We start from the raw sequence: 20,080 nt of genomic DNA on the forward strand, positions 1-20,080 counted from the left end.
CCCTTGATCTTGTGATCAAGATTCCCCTAAACACACTCGTTTTTTTGCCTTTTTTTTTTTTTTTTTAAGCAGGCTCCACGTGCTCAGTGTGGAGCCAACATGGGGCTTGAAACTCATTTACCCCGACATAAGACCTTGAGCTGAGATCAAGAGTCAAGACATTCAATCAACTAAGCTACCCGTGTGGCCCACTAGTTTTTTTTTTTGATTTAGATGTAAGTAACTTATACTCCAATGTGGGGGCTCTCAAAACCCACAACCCCAAGATCAAGAGTCTCATGCTCCACTGACTGAGCCAGCCAGGGCACCCACCACAATTACACTAGTTTTTAAGAATGTAAACTAATGAGAGGTTGTCAATACTAATAAGAGAACTTACATTTATTAAAAAGCTTTTTAAAAACACATGTAAAAACATATAATTTTTTATCTGTGTAAATACTTATTCTGTTTCTATGATAGATACTGAAATTTTGTGCATTTTTAAGACAATATACAGCTAACTGAAATAAAATGGTTACCGTAAGAAGCTTATGAGATATGAGATGGGTTGGTGGACAGAGAATTTCTCATGAGAAGCTTTTTAATTTAATTTGCCCTACTGGAACATCAGGGACAACTGACTCTGATATTGATATTGGCCTTGTGTATCAAATATTTTTTTCTGTAAGTACTAGCAGACACCCCTTTCAAAAGAGCACGTGCTGTACTACTACTGTGTCTAAGAAATCAGTGCATAACTAGGTTTTCAACTTCAAGGTACAAAGCATTATTTAATTCTAGGCCCCTCTAACAGAATCCAGTATCTATTTTTACTAAGTTCTATGAAATTTTATTAAGAAATTATTGATTCAGAAAGTAGATATAAGGCATCTTTATCTTGTATAAAGAAAATCAAGAAAAACAAATATCTAGTATTTTAAACAAACTCCAAATTCTGACATTTGGAGCAATATGATTCCCAGATTATCTTTTTCTAAAAGAGACCTCTTCCAGCTTGTTTCCAGACTTTTACTCCTTTAATGCTTTCTTTCACACATTTCCAGTATTCCTGTACACTTTCGGTTGTTGTGGTACCTGTTAAGTTATGAAGTAAAAGTAAAGAGACCCAATCTTCAAAGTTAAACATGATTTTTATGTGAGCTCTGTTATTATTTCCCACATGCCTCCAAAATGATTTCTTGAGGTTGGATTATGTTGTAAAAGCACAATTGTAAACAAAAATTTAGGACAAAAGACAAAAAGTGAATGTGATGTAAAGAGTTATCTTGGTGGCTGCCTGGGTGGCCTAGCTGTTAAGTGTCTGTTTGGACAGGCGTGATCCCAGAGTCCCGGGGATCGAGCCCGCATCGGGCTCCTGCTCTGCTGGGAGCCTCGGCTTCTTCCCTCTCCCACTCCCCGGCTTGTGTTCCTCTTCGGCTGGCTGTCTCTCTCTTTGTCAAAAATAAAATATTAAAAATATTTTTTTGAGTTTTATTTGTCCCACGTAATCATTGTAAGTGAATTTGAATGCAGCAGATAATGGCTAACGTGCTTACTTCCGCGTCCTAAAGCACCATACTAAGTATTCTACACTTAATTCTTAAATTTTTTTTTTTCAGATTCTATCAGTTCCTCATTGTACACAAAATGAAGAATGTGAGGCTCTGAAGAATTAAGGCTTCTTGCAAGATTAGACAGTTAGTAAGTGACAGAGCTGGATTTGAATTTAGGGTGTATCTAACTACAGAGCCCAAAGCAATATTCTAGGCTATGATTTCTGAATAGTAGTTTGATTAGATTCAGATAAAAAAAAATGCAAATAGAGGAGGGAGTTAAGATGGCGGAGGAAAGGAGGGGACCTCAGCTAGTCCCCTGAGTCAAGCTGGATAGGTACCAGACCATCCTGAACACCCACGGAATCAGCCTGAGACGCAGGGAAGATAGATCTAAGTCTCTACAAATGAACATCTCCAGTAATTGAGTATTGAGGGGTACAAAGCAGAGCCGAACTACTTCTCACAGATATTGATGTGATAAAACGAGGTGCTGGGAAGGAGCCGCCGCGGCTCGGCGCCGGAAGCGGTAGTCACCTGCACGGGGAGTGGGTGGACTCGCGGATGGCACCCATGAGAGAACAGACAGACGGGGTGAGCCGGGAGCACGCCACTGGGATTGAGGGCCGAGCTCTGGTGCGCCACTGGAACCAGACTGAGACCGAGCCCGGGAGCACTGAAGTGGTTGGCGGGTGGCGGTGCTAGAAACACAAAGGACAGAGACACGCAGGCCCTGGAAGTGAGGGCTGGACACCGGGTCTGGGGGCGCACATCCTGGGACGCTGCAGGGTTGAGCAGCACCAACAGAAACAGAGCTAAAGTGGCCAGAACATCAGTGATAACTGTCCGTGATACCTCTGTTCTGGGAGACAGAGGCTGAGATTCGGTCACTGCTGCTCTGATTCTCAGAAATGCACAGCAAACCGCCAGGAAAGCCGCCAGAGAACAAAAGCCTGGAAATACTGGCTCACAGTGTGTCCATCCCCATCCTCGCAGGGGACACGGAGACTCCCACTCAAACAGGGTTGCCTGAGTATCGCACGCAGGCCTCTCCCCCAGAAGGCAGGCTGAAAATCAAGAGCCCACATCCTGAAGATCCCTATAGCATGATGCCTGGGTCCTTGTGTCAATAATTCTGGGCCCTGACAACCTTCACAACCTCACCTCATCAGGAATGACGAGAAGGAGAAATCCCCCCAGCAAAGAAAAGATAATGAGTCTGTGGCCTCTGCCACAGAACTAATGGATATGGATATAACCAATTATCAGAAATGGAATTCAGAGTAAATAGGTCAAGATGATGTGTAGACCTGAAAAAGTATTAACGAAAAATGTTAATGAGAATATAGAATTCTAAGGGCGAAAATGATTTCTAATTCCGGCAGAAATTAAAATTTATGAGCCTAATGCAGTCAGTAAAACCAGGAGGCCTGATTTGGGTTGGTGTAGTTTATGCAGAAGAATCCATCACGAATTAAGGATGGGTTAGTTGAAGAGAAAGCCAAAATAGAATCTGGACTCAAAAATCCAATCTCAAGAATGTAGGTTACGGAGATTACTGACTCGATGAAACATTCCAGTGTCAGAATCATCAGCATCCCCGGGAGGGTGGAGAAAACAGAGGTTCAGGAAGAGATATTTGAACAAATTGTGGGGGCTGAAAACTTCCTAATCTAGCAAAAAGGAAACAAGTATTCTCCGTGTCCAAGAGGCAGAGAGGACCCTCCCAAGCTCAACCACGACAAACCTACGCCACGCCACGTCATAGTACCGCAAATATTAGATCCAAGGATACAGTATTAGGTGGCCAGGCCAAGAAAATTTCTCACCGACAGAGGCCAAGATATCAGAATTACGCTGTACTCCAAAGCCCACACAGACCTGGAATGAGAGAAAGGGTTGGGGGCATTTTTAAAACTCTTTCAGAGAAAAACATGCAGTCAAGGATCCTATCCAAGGCTGTCATTCAGAAATTGATGGAGAGATAAAGACCTTCCAGAATTGCATAAATACCGACCAATTCTCAGAATTCATGAAACCAGCCCTACAGGAGATATTAAGGGGGCTCTATAAAGTAAAGAGGCCCCAAGAGTGATACAGAACAGAAAGTCATTACAATCTGTAGAAACAAAGACTTTACGGGCAAATATGGGCATCATTAAAACTGGCATTCCTCAAAATCAGTCTCAATAGGGCGCCTGGTGTAGGCCAGTGGTTAAGCATCTGCCTTCGGCTCAGGGCGTGATCCCGGCAGCCTCTGGGGGATCGAGCCCCGTCGGCCCTCCCGCTATGAGCCTGCTTTTCCTCTCCCACCTTCTGCTTGTGTTCCTCTCTCGCTGGCTGTTCCATCTCTGTCAAACAAACAAACAATCTTTAAAAAAAAAAAAAAAAAAAAAAAAAAAAAAATCAGTCTCAATGTAAATGGCCTAAATGCTCCCATAAAGCGCCACATGGGTTGCAGATTGGATAAAAAGACATGACCCATCCATATGCTGTCTACAAGAGACTCATTATGAACCTAAAGATACATTCAGACTGAAAGTAAAGGGATGGAATACCATCTTTCACGCCAATGGACCTCAAAAGAAAGCTGGGGTAGCAATTCCCATATCAGACAGATTGGATTTTAAACTAAAGACTATAGTTAGAGACATAGAAGGGCACTGTATTATTCTTAAAGGATGTATCCAACAAGTGGATATGACAATTATAAATATATATGCCCCCAACAGGGGAGCAGCAAGATACACAAGCCAACTCTTAACCAGAATAAAGAGACATATAGATAAAAATACATTAATAGTAGGGGACCTCAACACTCCACTCTCAGAAATAGACAGAACACCCATGCAGAAAATCGACAAAGAAACAAGAGCTTTGAATGCCATACTCGACGAGCTGGACCTCATAGATATATATAGAACACTACACCCCAGAACCAAAGGATACTCATTCTATTCTAATGTCCATGGAACATTCTCAAGAATAGACCATGTTCTGGGTCACAAAACAGGTCTCAACCAATACCAAAAGACTGAAATTATTCCCTGCATATTCTCAGACCACAACGCTTTGAAATTGGAACTCAACCACAAGGAAAAATCTGGAAGAAACTCAAACACTTGGAGACTAAGAACCATCCTGCTCAAGAATGATTCGATAAACCAGGAAATCAAAAATCAATTTAAACAATTGATGGAGACCAATGAGCATGAAAACACAACGGTCCAAAACCTATGGGATACTGCAAAGGCAGTCCTAAGGGGGAAATACATAGCTATCCAAATCTCACTCAAAAGAAGAGAAAAATCTAAAATGCAGTCTTTATATTCTCACCTCAAGAACCCGGGACAGCAACAGAGGGACAGGCCTAATCCACGCACGAGGAAGCAGTTGACCAAGATTAGAGCAGAAATCAATGAATTAGAAACCAGGAGTACAGTAGAGCAGATCGTTGAACTAGAAGCTGGTTCTTTGAGAGAATCAATAAACTGGACAGACCACTGGCAAGACTTATCCAAAAGAATAGAGAAAGGACCCAAATTAATAAAATTATGAACGGGGGGTATGAGAGGTCACAAGCAACACCAATGAAATTGGAAGGATTATTAGAAACTTTTATCAACAGCTATATGCCAATAAATTAAGCAATCTGGAAGAGATGGAGGCCTTCCTGGAACCTATAAACTACCAAGACTGGGAAACAAGAAGAAATTGATTTTAAACAGGGCCAACACTATGGCAGAGATTGAGTCAGTGACAAACAATCTTCCGTGAAATAAAAACTTCAGGCCCGGACGGTTTTCCTGGGGAATTCTACCAAAAAATTGATCAAAGAAGAAATAATACCTATTCTCCTAAAAGCTATTTCAAAAATAGAAACAGAAGGAAAAGCTACCAAACTCATTCATTAAGGCCACATACTCCTGATCGCCACACGAGGCAAAGACCCCATCAAAAAGGAGAATTACAGACCGATTTTCCTGATGAATATGGACGCCAACATCCTCAACAAGATCCTGGCTAACTGAATCCAACAGTACATTAAAAGGATTATCCATCATGAGCAAGTGGGATTCATCCCTGAGATGCAAGCTAAAGGGTTCAAACATTTGCAAATCTATCAGTGTCTTTTAGATTCTAGATCCAGAAAGAAAAATTCAAAATCATATGACTTCAATAGATGCAGAAAAGCATTTTGACAAAATACAGCATCCTTTCCTGATTAAAATCTTTCTTCAGAGTATAGGATATAAATATTCCCCAATCTCAAACCATCTATGAAAAGCCTACAGCAAATATTATTCAGTGGGGAAAGGCTGGAAGCCTCTAAGATCAGAACACGACAAGGATGCCCAATTCTCGCCACTATTATTCAACATAGTACTAGAAGTCCTTGCAACAGCAATCAGACAACAAAAAGGGATGGGGGGCTATCCAAATCGGCAAAGAAGTCAAAATGTCTCTCTTCTCTTCGCAGACGCATTACTTATACTGTATATGGAAAACCAAAAGAATCCACTCCCAAACTATTAGAAGTTATAGAGCAATTCAGTAATGTATGGATACAAATTAATGCTCAGATATCAGCTGCATTTAAGTACACCTAACAATGAGACCGAAGAAAGAGAAATTAGGAATCCATCCGACACAATAGCACCAAAAACCATAATGCTACCTTGGAATTAACTTAACCAGAGACGTAAAGTGACCTATATTCTTAGAAAGTATAAAACACTTGAAAGACATTGAGGAAGACACAAAAAGATGGAAAAATATTCCATGCTCATGGTTCGAAGAATTAACATAGTTAAAATGTCCATGCTACCCAGAGCAATCTACACTTTAATGCTATCCCGATCAAAATACCAATGATGTTTTTGAAGAACTGGAACAAATAGCTCTTACATTTGTATGGAACCAGAAAAGGCCCTGAATCACCAAGGAACTGCTGAAAAGGAAAACAAAGCTGGGGGCATCACAATGCCGATTTTCGAGCTGTACTACAAAGCCAGGATCACAAAAGATAGGTACTGGCACAAAAACAGACACATAGATCACGGAACAGAATAGAGAACCCTGGAAATGGACCCGGCTCTTTGGGCAACTAATCTTTGATAAAGCAAGAAAACATCCAGTGGAAGAAAGACAGTCTCTTCAATAAATGGTGCTGGGAACACTGGACAGCTATATGCGAAAGAATGAACTTGGACCACCACTCACAGCATACACAAAGATAAATCAAATGGATGAAAGACCTTGATGTGAGACAGGAATCCATCAAAATCCTAGAGAGAACATAGGCAGCAACCTCTACAACATCGTCAAAGAAATCTTTTTCATGACACATGTCCGAAGGCAAGAGAAACAAAAGATAAATGAACTTGTGGGACTTTCATCAAGATGAAAATCTTCTGCACAGCCAAGGATACAAGTAAAAAAACTAAGAGGCTGTTTCCACGGAATGGGAGAATATACTCTGCAAATGATATCACATAGATAAAGACTGGTATAAGTTCTACAAAGAACTTCTCAAACTCACACGCAAGGGAACAAATAAACAAATCATAAAATGGGCAGAAGATACGAATAGACACTTTCCAATGATGACTCATAAATGGCTAAATAAGTATCACATGAAAAATGTTCAAATATTAGCCATCAGGGAAAAATTCAAATCAAAACCACACTAAGATACCACCTATGCCAGTAGAATGGCAAAATTGGCAAGGGAAGAATCAACATTTGTTGGAGAGGATGAGAAAGGATCCCTACACTGTTGGTGGGAATAAGCTGGTACAGCCACTCTGGATACAGTGTGGAGGTCCCCTTAAAAGTTAAAATAGAGCTACCCTATGACCTAGCCATTGCACTACTGGGTATTTACCCCAAAAAGATACAGACGTGAGGAAGAGAAGGGCCATATGCACTCCAATGCTCATAGCAGCATTGTCCACAATAGCCAAATCCTCATGGAAGGAACCGAGATGCCTCTTCAATGATGACTGATTAAGAAGTTGTGGTCCACATAATGGAACATTACTCAGCTATCAGAAAGAACGAGTTCTCAACATTTGCTGCAACATGGACGGCACTGGAGGAGATAATGCTAAGTGAAATAAGTCAAGCAGAGAAAGACAATTATCATATGATTTCTCTCATCTATGGAACATAAGAAGTAGGAAGATTGGTAGGGGAAGAAAGGGATAAAGAAAGGGGGGGTATCAGAAAAGGGAATGAAGCATGAGAGACTATGGACTATGAGAAACAAGCTGAGGGCTTCAGAGGTGAGGGGGGTGGGGGAATGGGATAGGCTGGTGATGGGTAGTAAGGAGGGCACGTATTGCATGGTGCCCTGGGTGTTATACGCAACTAATGAATCATCGAACTTTACATCAGAAACCAGGGATATACTGTATGGTGACTAACATAATATAATAAAAAAACAAAAAATAAAAAAAAAAATGCAAAGAAAAATACTGATCTCATCTATAGGAGATATCTTGGTGTTGTGATCATAGCTTATAATCTCTTTATAAATCATAAAATCTCCAGTTAAGGCTATAGATTTGTCCAAATTCTAGGTGTAATACCATTCACTTAATTACATGTAAACATATCATTTAAAAACTCAAAATCTTTACCCATAAACCTCGATGCATCCTGTTTTTTAAAACCCCGAGAAACTCTCCATGGCTAAGACATTCATCACCATCCACATCAAAGATCTTGAAGACAGTATCCAAAATATTGTTTGAGAGCTCCTGTCCTGTTGCTACTTTCACAGCCCTCTTAAACTCCGCTGAAAGAAAACACAGAAGAACTCATCAGCCATGTGAAATAGTCTAAGTGGAATTAATCTAAATTTTATTATTTGAGAAGCAAAAACTAATCTAAATGTTCATTAATGGAAGTAAAACAAAACCAAAAATACTCATTAAGAACAGAATGAAATAATAAATTTGGCTGAGAAATGTCATGAAAGTAATTGAAAGAGAGCAGGCTATTTTAATTTTTTAAATTTTTTTTTTATTTTTTAAAGCAGGCTATTTTAATTTTCAATGTTTTAAAGAAGGTATTCAAATATTCCCTTTTCCTTCTTAGGGGAAAAATAAGGAAAGTAAAAGCAAATAAAGTAATTTTTAAATGTGAGAGTCAATGTTGTAAGTCTAGAGTAACCACAATGAATTAAAAGGTCAACCATTGTTTTACTGATAACTGGCTCCTTGATCGGTGTGTTCTAGCTGAAGAATAGAGTGATATTATTTTTAGATGATAAAAATTAAATTAAGTCGGGGTGCCTGGGTGGCTCGGTCGTTAAGCGTCTGCCTTCAGCTCAGGTCATGATCCCAGGGTCCTGGGATCGAGCCCCGCATCAGGCTCCCTGCTCAGCAGGAAGCCTGCTTCTCCCTTTTCCTCTATCCCTGCTTGTGTTCCCTCTCTCGCTGGCTGTCTCTCTGTCAAATAAATAAAATCTTTAAAAAAGTTAAATTAAGTCATATAACTTACCCAGTCTGACAGGACGATGAGCTAAACTAAACATTTGCATGGCAATAGCAAAGTCTTCCAAGTGGGTCGTAAAATGACAAAATGACTTGAACTCATCCAAACTAATGCTCTAATAAATAACAAAAGAGAATTTTAATTATAATTTTGTAAATACATTAAATAATTTTAGAATATAAGCATAAGTCCTGTTTCTATCATAAAGCTTATGAACTTTCATAGCTTTCTAAGAAAGTCTATTAAAAAGAATGGGCACGGCCACAATGTATGGATGTGTAGACTGCACACTGGGTGAAAGGGGTCTCCTGGAGCAGGGCAAGACCTGGGGTGGCCCTGTGGTATAGACTGGATTCTGTTTTCTCAAAATTCATAGGCTGAAACCTTAACACCCAACATCACTATATTTGGAGATAGGGGTGTCAGGGAGGCAATTAAGGCTAAATGAAGTCATAAGGGTAGGACCCTAATCTGATCGGACTAGTGTCCCAATAAAATGAGGAAGAGACACTGGAGCTCTCTCACTCTCTGTGTAAGCACAGAGGACGGGCCATGTAAGGACACAGTGAGAAGGCAGTGGTCTGCAAACTGGGAGGAGACTTCACCAGAAACCAACTTGCCGGCACCTTGATCTTGGACTTGCAGGCTCCGGAATGTGAGAAAATAAATTTGTTGTTTAAGCCATCCAGCCTGTGGTATTTTGTTATGGCAGCCTAACGAAACTAACACATTAGGTTAAGCGGTCCGCCTCCTTGCTTTTCTGCTTTATCAATGGACACAATATTGAGTAAGAGCCCTGGGTTTTGGAGTTAGAGGAACCTATGTTGAAACTCCAGTTCTGCCACTTACTAAGTGCATGGTCTTAGCCTCTCCAAGCCCTAGGTAAGTAACCTTTCAGGAATTAAGTAATTTGTTCAAGGTCTACTAAATAGAACATCAGGATTTGAACCTTGATTCATCTGATTTAAAAACCTATGCACATAAAAACAAAACAACAAATAAGTTAGAAAAAATAATTTTTCCACTGAAAAAGTAAACAAAGTATGAAAATTCTTAATTTGAAAATAAATTCTTCCCTGTGTAAAAAAGTTTCTCTTTGGGTCGCCTAGGTGGCACAGCGGTTAAGCGTCTGCCTTCGGCTCAGGGCGTGATCCCGGTGTTACGGGATCGAGCCCCACATCAGGCTCCTCCGCTATGAGCTTGCTTCTTCCTCTCCCACTCCCCCTGCTTGTGTCCCCTCTCTCGCTGGCTGTCTCTATCTCTGTCAAATAAATAAAAATAAAATCTTTAAAAAAAAAAAGTTTCTTTGTAGAGACCTTTAGGATCGTGTCCTCTGCTTATGTGTGTGGTCTTCTTTTTTTTTTTTTTTTAGATTTTATTTATTTATGTGACAGAGAGACAGCCAGCGAGAGAGGGAACACAAGCAGGGGGAGTGGGAGAGGAAGAAGCAGGCTCCCAGCGGAGGAGCCTGATGTGGGACTTGATCCCGGAATGCCGGGATCACGCCCTGAGCCGAAGGCAGACGCTTACCGACTGCGCTACCCAGGCGCCCCTATGTGTGTGGTCTTATTCAAGTTTCACTGCTTTCAGCCTTTGTGAATTTGTAGAAACTTTACTTTTAAAATTTTAACTAAGTTTTTGAAGAGGTCACATATACACATGGTAAAAAAAGTTCTAACCATATTATGGATAAAAAATAAAGTCTTCTCTCTTCCTTCAACCTCCAGTTCTCTTCCCCAGAGGCAAAGCACTGTTACCAATTCTTTATGTACCCTTCCAGAAATATTCTACTCATATAAAAGAACACACACACACCTGTTTTACACAGTGGGAGCACCCTCTTCACACATTTCTACACCTTGTTTTATACTTAAAAAATTTTTTATTTATTTATTTGGGGGGGGGGGCAGAAACAGAGGAGAGAATCTTTGAGCAGACTCCTCACTGAGTGCAGAGCCTATAGAAGGGCTTGATCCTGGGACCCTGAGATCATGACCTGAACTGAAATCAAGAGTCAGACACTTAACCAACTGAGCCACCCAGGTACCCCCCAGCTTGCTTTATACTTTCAACAACAGATCTTATTAGCACAAGTAAGAGTGGCTGTTTCTCTGCATCATAATCTCAAAGCCGTCACTGGGTGCAACCTAATTTTTCTTTTTTTTTTTTTTCTTTTTTTTTTTTCCTTTTTTTTTTTTTTCTTTTACTGATAACTGAAAAATGGTATACCATCACTGTTTCAATCTGTATGTCTTGAGTTGTGAATGAAATTAAACACTTTTCAATTTTATATTCTTATTAGTCACTGTGGATTTCTCTTCTTGTGGTTTTTTTTTTTTTTTTTTTAATGTCCTTCGCCCAGATTTTTAATGAGCTGTTACATGATTTACTGCTGGGAGACAAGTCCCCATGGGTCTCCCATGTTCCTGCACATCCTTCAAACAGAGGCTCCAACCACCTTTTTATTCCAGACTATCTTTCCAAGGACGTTCGTATAGTGAACAGCCTTGAATACTGACAATGTCTCCTTCAGAAGGAGAGGACAGGGGCGTCTGGGTGGCGCAGTCGTTAAGCGTCTGCCTTCGGCTCAGGGCGTGATTCCGGCGTTCTGGGATCGAGCCCCGCATCAGGCTCCTCTGCTGGGAGCCTGCTTCTTCCTCTCCCACTCCCCCTGCTTGTGTTCCCTCTCTCGCTGGCTGTCTCTGTCAAATAAATAAATAAAATCTTAAAAAAAAAAAAAAAAAAAAAAAGAAGGAGAGGACAGTTTGGCTTACTGCGCATTATAGAAGATTCAGATTCCTGAAGATGAGCTTTCTCGGCTATGTGTGTGGGCAGCATCCACCAGGGCCCCTCAACGTGGTCCCCGTAGAACTTGGGAGGTGAACTGACACAAACATGGTGCTCATGCTGTTGCAGAGCTATGAATAATAAAGTGTTTTGTCTCTGACTCAAGCATGTGTCTTCTGTCAGCATCCATGAAATGGTACAGGCTAACTTCCAAACAGATAAAATCTCAGATACTTTACAGTTATTAACACACTAATTTTTAGGATCCCATTGTATATTAAATAGGGCAAAATACAAGACCTTTCAAAGTTCTTGAATTTAAAAAAATTTTTTTGAAGGTGGAGGGGCATAGGGAGAGGGAGAGTAAAACCCCAAGTAGGCTCCATACCCAGAGCCCAACGTGAGGTGGGGCTCAATCTCATGACCCTGCGACCATGATCTGAGCCGAAATCAAGAGGTGTACACTTAACTGAATGAGCCACCCAGGTGCCCCCAAAGTTCTTGATTTTTGAGATCTCACTATAAATTAATGGGCCTATTACACGTGATGCCAATATTCCACCCCTCCCCATTTTGTTATTTTTTTTTCTTTTGACTTTGATTATAATTTGGGGGGGATGAAGGGAAGCAACAGAATTTTAACTTTTAGCTAGAAATTTCATCAATTTTTCCTTGAAAGCTTTGAGTTTTTCCTACAAAGATATGTATACCCCACTCTGATTGTTTCCAAGTTTTCTTCTAAACACACTCAGTTTCATTTTTCTTTTTTAAAAGATTTTATTTATTTTTGGGAGTGAAAGAGAGATAGCATAGGGGCGGGGAGAGGCAGAGAGAGAGGGACAAGCCAAGAAAGAGATGGACAGCCGACTCTCTGCTGAGCAGGGAGCCTTATTTGGGGCTTGATTCCAGGACCCTGAGATCATGACCTGAGCTGAAGGCAAATGCCTAACCGACTGAGCCACCCAGGCGCCCCATTTTTCTCTTTAACATTTAATTCAGATGAATTAACCCAATGCCACTTATTAAAATTCCTCTTTTACCCAACTAATTTGCAGTATGAATTTACATATACTAAGTTTCCATGTGTATTTGTGTCTACTTTTTGGGAAATCTTAATATTTGTAACTGAAACAAACCTAGGCTGTTCTAATACAACCATTACATTTATAGATGAATCTAAGGGAGAACTGCTACATTTATAATACTAAGATTTCCCATTCAATAATAGGAGATGTCACTATAATTAGTTAAGTTTTCTTTTATATCCATTAAGACTTTAAAGTTTTTTTTTCATATATTTGTCATTAAATTTATTTCTAATTGTTATATGTTTCTATTGCAATTATATATGGGATCTTCATTGTATTTTATTATCTTTTTCCTCACTATAGAAATTACTTTAAAAAATTATATAAAATACATGTCCACTCCAAAAACATGTATTAGAACAATGAAATAAAAACAACACATAAAGTAAAAAGTCACTTAAAATCTCTCAACAGTGTATTAATCATTATTAGTAGTTTGGCAATCATTTCTTCATATATATACACACTAGTGCCATTACATTTTCTAACTTGCGATTTGTACACAGGACAGTTACTGCTAATACATTAGCATTGTAACATGCACTTTATTGAATTTTTACTGTTTCTAATGGCTTTTCAATTTGATTCCCTTGGGCTTTCTAGGTATATAATCACACCTATGCAAACAAAGACAACTGTGACTGCTTTCAAATGTTTATACTCTTATCCTGTTAATTTGCACTGGCTAAGATTTCCAGAACAATAGTAAGTAATAGTGGTGACAGTGAACATTCTTGTCTTATTCCTGCCTTTACTGGAAATGCAAAACTCATATTTGCAATACTGATTCTATCTTAGGCAATAATTCATTCACAAGAAAATAGTATGTAAAGAACATTTCTCACTTTATTTAATTACATAAATATTTCTAACATTATTTCATCTTTACCAGAAGAATAAAAAGGTATACCAACCTCTCCTGCTGACAACTTCTCTCTTACATTTTTCCAATAGATGTCTTTATTTTCAGTGTTAGTGAAAAAAAGTAGCCACTCTGCAAAGTCTTCTTTTCTCATGAAACTCAAACCTTTAGAAAACTGAAGGAATTCCATTTCTTGGACCTCCGTTTGTAAATTCTCCATAAATCTAAATGTTAAAATACAAAACTGATGTAAGGAACTAGTAGCATTCAACCTTCATATTAAAAACAGGATTGCAAAGCACCTTCAGCGCTACCTACTGAGTAGCTGGCCTCTTGAAATGCTGAGTCAAAATATTAGTGCTGTGCAAGGGGTGGGGGAGTGGAGGATATAGAGAATACTTGCTTCAATCTGTCACTCCCCATACTCAATTTGTGCAAATTATACTTGGTAACCTACATTCTGATAAAGATTTACAAAATTATGTAAAGTGTTGCTCTGATGTATCTATTACAATTTTTTTTCCAACATAAAAAAATTATCCATAATCAGAGAAACTTAAAATTCAGTTGGGCTACTGTTTTTAGAATGTTAATCATAATTAATGGTTCCTAATATTTTTCAGATACCAAAGTTGATTAATGTAGTCAATGGTTTTGCATCAAAAGCTTAGGTTTACCTAAAAATATCTGTAATCATTTGGACAATAACATATGAATAAGAGAGTCAACATTTTAAAAATAAAAACACGGCACTTTGGGGGCGCCTGGGTGGCATAGCGGTTAAGCGTCTGCCTTCGGCTCAGGGCGTGATCCCAGCGTTATGGGATCGAGCCCCACATCAGGCTCCTCTGCTATGAGCCTGCTTCTTCCTTTCCCACTCCCCCTGCTTGTGTTCCCTCTCTCACTGGCTGTCTCTCTCTCTGTCGAATAAATAAATAAAATCTTTAAAAAAAAAAAAAAACAAAAAAAAAAAAAACAAAAACACGGCACTTTGATTGAACTGTCACCAACAGCTCCCTGAGAAAAATACAGGTTAAAAGGATATCAGATTTAAAAAAATCTTCTTTGAACAAGAACTCAGAAATGCTGCACTTGATTTATTTATAACCTAAATGTGAAAAGTATTATCTCCATGTGTTTTAACATGTTGCAGATAGCTTTATTCACCTTTCTACATGTTAAAAGAACTGTATGATCTGTCATATCACAATTTAATGGAATTATACATGGGGTGAAAAATTGGTCTGTTGCAGTTCAGTGGGAGAAAAACTGCCACTGTTCAAAAACTACTTGCTTTCGGCGGCACATTTATACCATAAATCTTAAAAACATGAAGGGGGAGTTTGATTTTAGGTTTCTATCTGTGATAAGTGAGAGTCTGTTACCTACAACATTTTCTGAATGTACTAGGATATACAGATTTATCAATGCCATGTGTCCTTCTGGGTCAAAGCAGAGGTTTATCTAAAATATGAAGCATATCCAGTTTGGGCTGACAGAGCGACGAAACCTTCTACTGATATGCCTTGTCCTTTGTTTTACTGAGTTTTATTATACTGTGTACTGTGAGGAAATTCAACTTATTAGGATTGTTTTTTTTTTTTTTTTTTTAAAGATTTTATTTATTTATTTGACAGAGATAGAGACAGCCAGCGAGAGAGGGAACACAAGCAGGGGGAGTGGAAGAGGAAGAAGCAGGCTCATAGCAGAGGAGCCTGATGTGGAGCTCGATCCCATAACGCTGGGATCACGCCCTGAGCCGAAGGCAGGCGCTTAACCGCTGTGCCACCCAGGCGCCCCTCAACTTATTAGGATTGTTAAAAAACGCTTTATTTGCAAATGAGTGTACAGTGAATTTAGGAAAGTAGAAAATATGGTATAAACACATTACTAACTTGTTCCTTTCCTTTTTCTTCAGGTCCTGAGGTTGAAATATTATAAATTTAACTGCTGTTAAACTATACATTGTCTGGTTTAAGCTACTTTCATCTTAATAATTACGCTACTTTTGAAGAACGTAAGTATATTTTAGGAAAACCATTTTTCCCTAACTCTAAAACTATAGATCTTGCTATGACTTGAAAATCTTGGAACATGATTACTGGACATAAATATATGAACTAAAGAATTTATAGTAAATATGGTCACCAGATACATTCTGAACAAATTAATTTATAAATCAGTGGATTAATTGGGAACAAAGAGAAAAAATCTTTATTTATTTATTTAAAAAAATTTTTTTAGGTCATGGGGTGCTGCTGGAGCTGGCTCCTACCAGCTCTGAGAATCCATTGCGCACATGTTTTTCCACCTCTATTTCATGTACAGCAGCTTCAAATTGGCTTGATAGAGTATTTACATTACTCATTGGCAAATGCTACAAATCAGGCTGTTCTTCCTGAGAGCAGATTGTTAAATATATTTATTAGCATACCACTGCTTATAGACAACTTTGAATTTATAAAAATTCCTCATGAATTTAGAACATCCTCAACTAACTGGCATTTCAGAATTAAAGTACATCAGGTACATGGCACATAGAAAGATCCTGAACTCAAGTCTTCCCATGGACACACAAAATCTACAGTTACACACCAATCACTTCCCTGTGAAAAAGACCTCAAGACTAGCTGAAGAGCTCCTGACAACAAAGGATAAAAGGGCCACATTGTGGTCTCCGTAAAAACCTCACCCCAGGACAAACCAATCGGGAGGGATCTCACAAATAAGCAGTGTAGCCCTGAGGAGTAACAGTCCTACTCTACGTCAGACACCCCAACCTTTGGCACCTACACTGCAGAGAAAAGCTCCCAAAACGTGTGGGTCCGAAAGCCAATGGGGGAAACAAAAACAGTGGGAAAAGAAATGTAGAAGAAAAGGCCCTAAAGAAAGTGGAAAAAAGGAAAAAAGAGACTGGAAAAACATAGAGGTAGTGATGCAGAGTTGGGAAGTGCCATCAACAGCTGTCTGAGAAGGCTGGGCATCATTCTTTTTCCCTGAGCTATATACATGCTGATAAAGAATGGAATTTTCACAATTAACTTACCTGTTGATTTCATAACAATGAATAAACACTGAAGTTCCAGCACACAGAGCTTAAATTATACTTTAGTTTTTATTTAAATGGCTGAGAGGTATTTCAGTCTTTTGACTAGTTGTAAAGGTAAAAAACCAACCAAACCAACGCAAAAAACAACCCAAACAAGTCACAAATTTATACACATACTCTCATTAACTGATAAATTTCTCTTGACATGTGGTAGTATCTACTTAATGCGTCTTCTATCCCTCTGGTCACCTGGTCTAGTGCTAGTTCCTTGAAGGCCCATTCATTGCACCTAACCACCCACCAGGGAACTGTGGGACTAACTCTTTCAGAAATTCTGTGACTATTTAAACCTTTTAAGAGAAACCTGGGTTTGAATTTCTAAGATATTTAACCCTGAACCAAGTCCTTTATTAATCTCATCAAATTCCAGCTGTAAAAAGGGAAGACTCCTATCTGACTTTCTAAGGATAGGTGAAATAATATATGTGAAATACTCAGAGAAATGTCGGGCATGTAGTGATGGCACTAAGGATGCAGGTAACTACCCTCCCTTTTCATCCTTACTCAAGCCCAGACTTGGTATCAAGAATCAGCTACTAAACTGCTTCAGCCACTCTCTTACGCTCAGCTCCCTGGGGCTGTTGAAGGCCTTCTTCAAGGGCTGCCTGAAGAAAATCATACAACAATTGCCCATAGTGACACGAGCAGAAATTAATGGTCTACACCTGTAACTGGGCCCTCAACCCTGCCAACACCCTGACGCTAGGCCAGAGAACTCTCTTTTTTATTTCACATGCTGGCTATTTCAATTTGTTTACATTCTCTACAAATCTACCCCACTGGCTTTCTATTTGTCCTCAGCAGATGACATGCCCCAACTTCTCAGAGAAAACAGAGGTCACTACTTAGGAAATTCTATAATTTTCTTGCTATCACTCTAGGAATGTAGCATTCTCCCCACCCCCAAACTCTTTTCTGTCCTAGTGAAAGGAGGAGTCCCTTTTCCTGTTGATGGCTGCCTGTGGTCTGAATTCTACCTATATTCCTCTATTTCTTCCTTCTCAGGGGACTTGCTCCTCTGGTGACTCCCATTCACTCCTGCACTGTCTTTCCCTCTTCACATCACCATATAAACATGTGGGGAAACCTTTCTTACATTCCCCTCCGCTATTGCCCCCCCTTCCTTTGCTATAGTCAACTTCCTTTAAAGAACTACCTGTATTTCTTTCTCTACTCACCCCTCACTCACTCCTCAACCCACTGCAATCTGCCTTCTGTTCCCAATGACCACATCTACCCTACATTCACCCTTTTCTTTCCTAAACTTGTTCTTACTTGTGTTCTCTAGCTCAGTGAACAGGTATCACATGCGTCATTGGCTCCACTCAGAAATCAGGCAGTAGCTTAGATTTCTCCTCATATACTCCTCATCCAGTCAGTCACCAATACTATTAAGTCCCTTCTCCTAAATAATCCCTTGGATTCCTCCACTTCCTTTCTGTTCCCACTGCCACCCCCTTGGTCTAATCATTACCCTTTCTTCTCTTTTAATGCAACAATCTCTAACAGATCTCCTTGCCTTTCTTTGATTTCCTTAGCCAATCTGCTGGATCTGATGATCACCTTACTCTCCTGCTTCAAGGCCTTCGTGGCTCTGTTCGCATGGCACAAAAGCCTTCACAACTGTGCCTATGTTGACCTTCCCACCTTCATCTCTCACATTTCTGGTTAAATCACAATGAACTTCTAGTTTCTGAATCTGCCATGTCTTCTCTTGCATTCAGACATATTATTTTATCTATTTAGTAATCACTGGGTTCGCATAACACTGGCTTGATAATTCTTGCCAATATTATGCAAATACGGGTTCTTTTCCTGAGAAATTACAAACATGAACTATCTGAACAGAGCAGGAGTCTATCTACATTATGTCAGTTAAATAATCCTGTGGAGGGGTGCCTGGGTGGCATAGCGGTTAAGCGTCTGCCTTCGGCTCAGGGCGTGATCCCGGCGTTATGGGATCGAGCCCCACATCAGGCTCCTCCGCTGGGAGCCTGCTTCTTCCTCTCCCACTCCCCCTGCTTGCGTTCCCTCTCTCGCTGGCTGTCTCTATCTCTGTCAAATAAATAAATAAAATCTTAAAAAAAAAATCCTGTGGAATGACAATAAACTTAAAATATTTCTGAAAACTTTTTCTAACTTAAATTCACTGTGTATTGGCAGTACCACACAATGGACCTATCTAGTATAGGATATTCTGTATACTGTCAGTCCATAATCAGAATTTTGGGCCAAAGAGTTAGATAAAAACATCGATATTTTTAAAGTAAAATTTGACCCAGAGATTTAAACAAAACTATTGTTTCATTGGACTGTAACACAGATTTTTAAATAATTGCTTTTTACTTAGTGTAAAGTTTACAGTTGCTAAGGAATGCTTTTGTTCCAGAAACTTCTAAGTTCTTTGGTGTGAAGAATTTAAATTTATAATTTAAGAATTTAAATAATGCAAGAAACAAAATCTGGAATACTGATTGGTTAAATTTGACATCAATACTTTTTCCTACTGATAAAAGAACGACAGAATGGAATAAGCATTGCTAAAAGAGTCACTTAAAATGGAGTTAGGAGGACACTGAAGAAGCAGGGCCTACACATATGTCCTGTCTCAATCCTCAGAAAAATGCTCAACTTGAATTGTTGCCAAATTGCAAACATCCTGGATGAACATCTGCTGCATGCAAGAGCTGACTTGAATGGACTTTCTGCCTAGCACTAATCTTAGCAACCAATCACGTACGGAATAGTGTTACTGTAACCCTGCCAGCACCAATCACAAAAAAACCCAACTTACATAATGTGCCTAAAATTCGTCCTTTGCCTTTAAAAATCCCAAGCTCCTTTATCTCTCTGAAGCACAATCTGGGTTGCTGCCTTAATTTCTGTCTTCTGAACTGCAATTCCCAAGATCCAAATAAATGCCTTTTTTTTTACAGCCTTGCCTTTTATTTGACACATTGTATATATTAATCATTGCTTTGTAACTTTGTATTTGTTGGTAAGTTTAATTACATTACTAGCATATTTCCAGAAGACTTTATAAGGCTAGGGATCCTTCATAAAACTGATACAACTTCTCAATTACTACTGAATTTTCAAATACAAAAATTGATAATGAAAGTGGAAACAACTTTGCCATCTGCAACAAAAAAAACAAGTGATATCTAGTTTTCTCTTCTAACTTAAAAGTCCTCTC

The 20,080-nt window shown here is 39.3% G+C and overlaps 1 protein-coding gene across 2 annotated transcripts in view; it reads right to left on the reverse strand.

Moving 5' to 3' along the window:
* The window catches only part of MICU2 (mitochondrial calcium uptake 2), a 212,795-nt gene that overhangs the window by 6,967 nt on the left and 185,748 nt on the right, over positions 1-20,080 (reverse strand). For both annotated transcript variants that reach the window (XM_008692135.2, XM_040621386.1), the window contains exons 9-11: positions 13,828-13,999; positions 9,045-9,153; positions 8,180-8,337 (exon numbers count right to left, since the gene is read on the reverse strand). In XM_008692135.2, the coding sequence (XP_008690357.2) occupies positions 8,180-8,337; positions 9,045-9,153; positions 13,828-13,999 (439 nt within the window). The remainder of the gene's footprint in view (positions 1-8,179; positions 8,338-9,044; positions 9,154-13,827; positions 14,000-20,080) is intronic.

This window comes from Ursus maritimus, unplaced genomic scaffold (genome assembly GCF_017311325.1).
Source record: "Ursus maritimus isolate PB19 unplaced genomic scaffold, ASM1731132v1 scaffold_10, whole genome shotgun sequence".
Taxonomy (NCBI): domain Eukaryota; kingdom Metazoa; phylum Chordata; class Mammalia; order Carnivora; family Ursidae; genus Ursus; species Ursus maritimus.